The sequence below is a fragment of the Sander lucioperca genome, chromosome 1 (assembly GCF_008315115.2).
Source record: "Sander lucioperca isolate FBNREF2018 chromosome 1, SLUC_FBN_1.2, whole genome shotgun sequence".
NCBI classification, from domain to species: Eukaryota; Metazoa; Chordata; class Actinopteri; order Perciformes; family Percidae; genus Sander; species Sander lucioperca.
Genome location: NC_050173.1, coordinates 10651940 through 10660291, shown reverse-complemented (window position 1 = coordinate 10660291; position 8352 = coordinate 10651940). Strand labels below are relative to the sequence as shown.

The window sequence follows — 8352 nt, the reverse complement described above, 5'->3', positions numbered from 1 at the left end:
AAATCTTGCAGTGAAGCTTTGCTGCAGGGCTGGGGCGTGTACAATGGTTACCTCTGTAAATATAAACTGTAACCTGGGTTTAGGCCAGATTTAAACTAGGCTAAACACCACTGTGAGTCCAGATTCTTTGGGCTGGTTTCAAACCTCTGGAGATATTTCCTCATCTGTGTCAGCCTCTCATCTGGCTTTGGACTGACAGCTACTTTAATGGGGCGTAATAGCAGGAAATCAGAGTGGGTTTCCCTCCATATACGTGTGTGTGTGTATGGGGGGGGGAGAGTGTATGTCGGGATAGAGGGTGCAGGACAGAGCCCATGCTGTGCCTCTCAAACCCATGTCAGGCCTTCAGGGCTTGCTCACACACACACACACACACACACACACACACACACACACACACACACACACACACACACGCACACACACACACTTGCACGCACGCAGGCACACACACACACACACACACACACACACACACACACACACACACACACACACACACACACACACACACACACACACACACACACACACTTGCACGCACGCAGGCACACACACACACACACACACACACACACACACACACACACACACACACACACACACACACACACACACGCACACACACGCACACACACAGGCAAACCACTTCTTTATCAGCCTCCCCTCTTGACCCCCCTCGTCTCCCTGCAACCCCTCCCTCGCCTCGCTCCGTAGAAACATCATCCTCATCTTTGAGCTGCAGGCCACACAGGAAGTTACATTGCTGCACTAATCAGAGGCACCCTGGGATACTGACAGTGTAACCAGAGTACATGTATGTAGGGAACTTTGTGGGTGAGATGTATGCGTGCGTGCGTGCGTGCGTGCGTGCATGTGTGCGTGTGCGTGTGCGTGTGCGTGTGTGTGTGTGTGTGTGTGTGTGTGTGTGTGTGTGTGTGTGTGTGTGTGCGTGCGTGCGTGCGTGCGTGCGTGCGTGCGTGTGTGTGTGCGCGTGCGTGTGTGTGTGAGTGTGTGTGTGTGTGTGTGCGTGTGTGTGTATTGTAATAATAATTATTCATCCCACCTCTGGTTAGCTGATTAGGTCTCCATAGCAACAAAGACAAGTAACCGGTACAGAGCGAGTGATTTGACTTTTAATAAGAACTGAATCAATTGAAATTATAATAAGACATCTGTCACACAATGCTACACATTTAAATAAAGACTACTCAGTCAAAGCAATGAAATAGATTCCTCATTTGTAAAGCAGATTACAAAGATACAAAGAAAACTGTTACTGCAGTCTCAAAGAACAGAGAATCAAAAAAATCAAGGTTTCTCTTGTGCAGGGTTAATATGCTAAAGCCTGGTAATATGTTAAATCTGTTAAAAGATGTTGTCTGTAAAGTACTTAGATCACTTCCTCATCTTAGATTCCCATACAAGCAGCCTAGCACGAACCTCGCGTTGTAAACCGCACAGTCAAGCAAGAACTCTCTCAGGACAAATCTAATAGAGATTAGAGTATTCTCATAGCACATCAGAAATAATCCAAAAAACGTGTACCTCCTCAAGCCCTCAGTCCTCAGCTCTTTTAGCAGCAGGTGAATTACTGTAAAAAAAAAAATAAAAGCAGTAAAGATTAGACGAAAGAAGGGGAGCAAATAGGAGAGGACTGGGGGAAAAGGGAGTTTGCGGTGTAGGATTTTCCCTCTTATGAGTGATACAGGGGGATGTGAGGATTGACATTGCTCCAAAATAAACACCAGGTTTTTGGTACAAAGACAAAATAAGATACAAAAAAAGGAAGGGAGGGGTCTGACGAGATGAAGATGGAGGAGAAGGAGGGGGTTAAACAAGGGATGATTTGTAGCTTTTCTGGGTTCTGTCTCGGAGCATGAAACTGACAAGCTGTCATGCTAGATTAGCCGCAATGTTCCACAATGTTTGCCTCTTTTACTGTAGAAACCCTGGCCTGGAATTCTCCATAACAATCTGAAGTGATACGCACACACAGTACAGTAAGCCATGGAGTCGATGTGTCTCCGGAATGGCATTATTGGGTTATAAGAATTTTTTTGGTTAAGTTGCACATATCTGTGACATTTTAAGCCCTCTGTAAGTGCTATGCCAGCTAATTTTATTTCAAGATCACCACAAACACTTATGGTCTCACTGCTCTAATGCTAAACTGAATTTGTTTGTTATGAGGAATGCCAGGCCTGGGATTGTAGATGCTCTTTTTATATTTAGACATTGTTGCATTACTTGACAGTGATAACAAAAACTAGGAGGGCAGACAGACATATGCAGAATGAGACAGATAAGAGGCAGATGCTCAAACAGCAGGCATTTAATGATGACCTATAAATATTATCTACCATACTATATGCAGAAAAATTAAACTTCTGGCCAACAAGCTCATATACATGAGGAGGGGTACGAGTTTGTGAGATGTCAGGGCTATAGTATGCTTTCATCCCAGATAGAGTGGACTTGAGTGCACTGATACACTGCCAAACCCACTCACTTGGCAACCCTCGTGCTCTCCGTCCCCCCTGCTCTCTCTCTCTGCCATCGACACTCTTTACTATTTCCCTCAGCCACTTACTTCCTCTCCCCATGTCTATTCTTTTCATCCTGCCTTCACCAGTTCTTGCATCCTTCATACGTTTCAACTACCGACGGCTCTTTGAATTTGGCTCATGATGTGCTTGTGTGAGTTTTCTCTTTATCTCTGCTCTTAATATTCTGCTCTGCTGAATTAAAGAAGAAAAGCTACATGTATTAGTAAAAATGTTGAGTCAGCCATCAGCTCTTGATATGACAATGCCTGTTTTTACAAAACAATCCCATCAATATGGAAATGTTATTAATTTGAGCTAAAATAAAGTTTGCTGTTATGCTTCTTGCCCCCAGTTTTACCCTTGAGACAGAACTTTCTCTCAGGCTGCTTACAAATCCTGCCTCCTTCGCCAGAATTGGCAGCTGCTGACCCTAACAATGGCTCTTAATCTCAAAGTGTTTTATACCCATTAAAGCCACAATGTGCTCTTTAAATGAGGAGCTTAATGTCTTTTGATTCTGGTCTAAACAGGAAATTTGTCTAATATTCCAGTTGTATTAAAGTGGCGTTTTTTGGATAGGAGAAGGCGGAACAAATCCCACTAAAAGACCAAAATGTATCTATTCTTCTCTGCCACAGATCTCCATTGCTGTGCTAAAACTATTATAAACACATTATTGAGCCACACCGTTTCACTAAGTGACATGACACGATTAACTGCACTGGTTTATAATGAGGTCAATTCTACACCGTCCTGCTGCTGTAAATACTCGCTTAAACATCAACTGTTTATTAATCCGCAGCTGAAAATAGTCCCCAACAAATGAATTTTTCACTCGTTTGAATTTTTGCAAAATATTACAGTGCCCAGCTGTCATAGGTAACTATTCAGCCTTTACATTTTTTTTTAACTATATATGTGTGACCCATTTTAAAAGATTTTCATCTTTAGTAGGATTAAATGGGACTGGGGCTGAGTGCCACAGACAGGCTAGGGAAGTCAAAAAAACATTGTGAGAGGGACTTATGCACACTATCTCTGAAAGATTATGAATACTTACATTTTTTAAGTTAAGTTTACTTTGTCTCTCTCCTTATGTTTTCTCACCCTTGTATTTGTCTCATTCTGTCCTCAATCACAGATTTCAAAAGATGAGATCACATTTTTTTGGGATATTGATATCTTGTTTTGAGCTCATGAGGAATTATTTTTAAAGCATTTGCTGACTTAACAAACTTATGTTCACTAACCCGCTCCCTGCCTAGCCTCTCTCTTTCCATAACTTTCTGTCCATTTCTCTTTCATCCACCCACCCATTCAGAACAGTACAGTCAGGTGGTTTAGGTTTATATGCCGCCTGACCTCACTGTTGCTATCAGTTACAGCGGGGCGATCTAGAGTGATGTCATATAAGTCTTTCTTCATCTTCCACTGTGCGTAAATCCACCCTGGTTTACATGTGTGTCGGTTTGTTTCCTGGTGTGTGCGTGATTCTATGTTTGTGTGTGTGCACGTGTACATGTCAGGGCCTTCATGCATCAGCCAGGAAATTGCAGGTGTTGGTTTGTTTGCATTCAAGGCTCAGCTTGCAGCCGCAGTCAGGAGTCTTTTCTGAGGGCCACATCCTCCTCCAAGGTTTCTTCCTTAAACCTTTTGAGTTCTGCCAAAACTTCAAGTTTAAAAATCACTTATTTTCAACTTCAGCTCTCTCAACATATTCTCAAAGAAAAGGACGTCTGTGCATGTTTAATTCATTATGTTTAATAATGTGTGTACTATGTTGGGCCTCGAGATTAGATTTAAAAGATCATCTACCGCTGCAATTTTCTCTACCGAAATGTTGCTTTTACCCCATCAATGAACCCCTAATTCCTCATTCTGTTTCTCCTCCTCTACCTCTGCTCTCTTTTTCTCTCTCTCACAGTAGGTTTGGTACTAAGTGTGCCCGCTGTGGGCGGCAGATATACGCCAGTGACTGGGTGCGCCGTGCAAGGGGAAACGCATACCACTTGGCATGTTTTGCGTGCTACTCGTGTAAGAGGCAGTTGTCCACGGGAGAGGAGTTTGGCTTGGTGGAGGAGAAAGTCCTGTGTAGGATCCATTATGACACCATGGTGGAGAACCTCAAACGAGCGGCTGAAAGTGGTGAGTAGTGGTTCTGGCAAATTTACTTTAATGGTTCTCTGTTGCTGTCCAGATGTTTGCTCAAGAGTCCTCCCGAAACTGAGGTTATCTGAATTTGTGAGCAAAATCATGACTACATAATTCACCTTTGTATGATTTATTATTTCTTATATCATTGATGATGTAAAACGTCTGGCCTGCTTCTTTCTGACTTCTCAGTGGTCATGTTACAAGAGCTCAAGACCCTCAAATTTGGGTCCCAACTGAAGAAAAAAAGTCCCTTTATGATATGGTGTCTCTGGCTCAAATACATCTCCTGGGACTATCTTACTCATTTTAAAATGTTATTCAACACGTTTGTCTGTTATCTCACGTGTCTGCCATTGTGTTTTTCAGGCAATGGCATCACATTAGAAGGAGCAGTTCCAACAGAACAGGACAGTCAGCCCAAACCGGCCAAAAGGGCACGGACATCCTTCACTGCTGAACAGCTACAGGTCAGACACACACACACACACACACACACACACACACACACACACACACACACACACACACACGCACGCACACACAAATCGCACCAATTTCAGCTGAAAACCAATGTGTTTCTAATACAACTTGCAGCTTATTTTGTAAATGTGCAGCACTCTCACCACATTTGAACTACATTTTTACACTGTAATGATCTCTGTATAGATTTCTCTATATCTGATATGCAGTCAATATGTCTCAATATGCAGATCATGCAGGCTCAGTTTGCCCAGGACAACAATCCAGATGCCCAGACGCTACAGAAACTAGCCGACATGACGGGCCTCAGCAGGAGAGTTATACAGGTCAGTACACAGAAATCCACTTTCTTCTGGTACTAATTAATCTACTTATGCTATGGCAAGGTTGTATTGAAATAATTCAACTTGATCTAGCCATACAATGACTAAAATAAGAAAAGGTCAGATTATGTTAAACTGCCAATATATCATAGTAAAATGTTCAGGTATGCACATAAATATATTCTCAATGTTTTGTCTGTCATTTCTGATTCTTATAAAACGTACTTTTGAAATAAATCAACATATTGCGATTTTAAGAATATAGCAACATGATGTCTGGTTACATTGCGTCTTCATAGGTGTGGTTTCAAAACTGCAGAGCAAGACACAAAAAGCACACGCCCCAGCACAGTGGGGCTCCTCCAGGTCACCCCCAGTCCAGGATACCGCCGTCCCTGCCCGATGAGTTGCATTACTCCCCCTTTGGCAGTCCTGAGCGGGCGCGCATGGTGGCCCTTCACGGGTATATCGACAGTGAGTTGTAGTTAACTTTTGTGCAGTGAATAGTTAATTATAGTAACTATTCTTTGATTCATTATTTCTGTGTTTTTGTGTGCTCCCCAGGTCATCCCTTCTCCATGCTGACCTCTCAGAGTCACCCTCACCAGGCCATGTCGTTGCCCCAGCTTCCCCTCAGCCGCTAGCGCTCCACCACTATGACCCTTAAGATCCCTAAACCTCCGGATCCTAACCCTTAATCTCCTATCACTGCCGTCTACAGAGCTGACCCGGAGGTCATGCAGGAGTCAGCTTGGAGAACAGACACATCTTACAGGAGCCATGCCCACTCGGAAACAAAAAGAGAAATGGAAGAATGAAACTAAGAAACATCTGTCATTATGTTTTATCTTTTTTTTCTGAGGACAGGAATATCCCACCTGCAGCCACTCTGTCAAGGTGATCGTGAAGCATTTATCATTAGCGGGAAAGAAACAGACTGTATTTTACACCACCTAAAGGACCCATTTTGCTTCACATGTACAGCATCCTCCACTCTACCCAGCCATCCTCTGACTTGAAGGAGGAAGGGAGTTTTAAAGGGATGAAACTGAGCAAGGAAGCAGGACTGAAGCCTCGTGAGTGCTGTCAGAATACTGAAGATAAACAACGAGGGGAACACTTAAGGGGGAACTGTCATTGTGGCCCAAGGGGCCCGGCACACACAGTAGACCACATTAGAGGTAAGACTCCTCACTCTTTTCTCTCTAAGCAACCATGAAGGAAACATAAATGTAAATGAAATAAGTTGAACTGTTGAAATGTTTTTTTTAGGAATGGCATCACAAAAAACAGAAACATCCTAGTTACAGTTTTGGTAAATTTTCCACTGAAATGGTCTAGAATTAGATTTTTGTTAAAGAATGAAAATATTGTGTGCCTTATCTTTTCAATTATAAAAAAAAAAAACTTTACAGAGGTGAATCAGCGAAATAAAAAATCCTGCCTGTAATTCGTCTCTAAACAATTCTTTTTTTTTTTTTACGAGGATTTTAAATTTTCCATGGGTAGAAAATCAGCATCTTGACATTTTATCACGAAGAAAACCACAAAGCACAATGTCTGGGCCTCTGTGTTATTAAATTCTGGCTGTAACATTAGAAGCTAACAGATTTAAGGCCGCCACAATCCTGTTACATTTCTTTAAACTGACAGAGAAACGAGGAAGTCTGAGATGAGCACACTAGTCAAACTACACATCCCTACAAAATCTGTTACAAGTTACATATTTTCATATTTCCAAACACGTGTATTGTCACTAATTTATAATTTCTAAGGTTGCTTGTTTAGCCTCTGTGTGTGTGTGTCTTTCACACAAAGAGGGAAATGGAGTGTTGGTGTCTTGGTACATTATGGACAATATGAAACAGACTGGTGTTGTACATAGTAAGACGTGTGTGTGTGTGTGTGTGTGTGTGTGTGTGTGTGTGTGTGTGTGTGTGTGTGTGTGTGTGTGTGTTTGTGTGTGTGTTGGCAGGGGTAGAGGGTGTGCATCTGTATTTTATGCCATGGCCATTGTGTGAAGAACAGGATCCAACAAGACCTCAATGTCCTTGTATTTATTGAGATGGTAAATCCCTGTAAAGCACTTTTCCCCTCTGAAATTGTTTTGTTTTGCAAAAAACATGAAATGAAATCAAACAAAAAAGTTTATTTGATAGACTGTGCATCATAAATGTTTTGTGTACTAAAATGCAATAAAATAGAATGTGATATTTTTGTGGGTTTGGATCATTTGTGAGGATAAATTAATGACACAATAATTCACTTTTATTTTTGTGACACAAAGCAAAGGACATTTGGCACCAAGATTAAATTAGGCGCAACTGGATAGGATTTTTCAAATGTACAAATAAAATAAATAAATATGAAGTAGTTGTATGCTCTATGTGTTTTGTAATTATGCATGATGTTTGATCCTTTAATTCTTATTTTTGTGGATAGTGTACATTGTGTGTGTTGCATTTTTTGAGCGTGTATTTGCCATGAAGCAAGAACGGTGCATAATGGGAGAGATTCTTTGTCCAAAGGACAGCTGCCTATAAAATACTTGATGTCTTATTTATAAATGCTATTTTCATCTTTGAACTGGTGAAGTTGTTTAGGTGATTGAGGGACTATCATACCCCAACATATCCTGTTCTAAAGACTGATTATATGTTAAAGGGAGTACATGACCATCACACAGCAGAACTGTATCCCGTTAACAGCCTGAACATTAGCAATATGATTTGGAATAGCCTATGTTGATTTGGAGACAATGCATGGGTCATATCCTGCTAATATTATACATTTAGTATCAAAATATGACTGACTATTACACTTTTCATTGATGACCTGCGGCATGA

At 41.6% G+C, this 8352-nt stretch overlaps 1 protein-coding gene across 4 annotated transcripts in view; it reads left to right on the top strand.

Moving 5' to 3' along the window:
- The window catches only part of lhx6 (LIM homeobox 6), a 14572-nt gene extending 6706 nt beyond the window's left edge, over positions 1–7866 (top strand). For 2 of the 4 annotated variants that reach the window (XM_031278149.2, XM_031278148.2), the window contains 5 exons: positions 4474–4694; positions 5070–5170; positions 5414–5509; positions 5806–5980; positions 6071–7866. In XM_031278149.2, coding sequence (XP_031134009.1) covers positions 4474–4694; positions 5070–5170; positions 5414–5509; positions 5806–5980; positions 6071–6150 — 673 coding nt within the window. In that variant the 3' untranslated portion in view covers positions 6151–7866. The remainder of the gene's footprint in view (positions 1–4473; positions 4695–5069; positions 5171–5413; positions 5510–5805; positions 5981–6070) is intronic. The other 2 variants (XR_004895808.1, XR_004895824.1) reach the window with 2 other exon arrangements.
- The last annotated feature ends 486 nt before the right edge of the window (positions 7867–8352 follow it).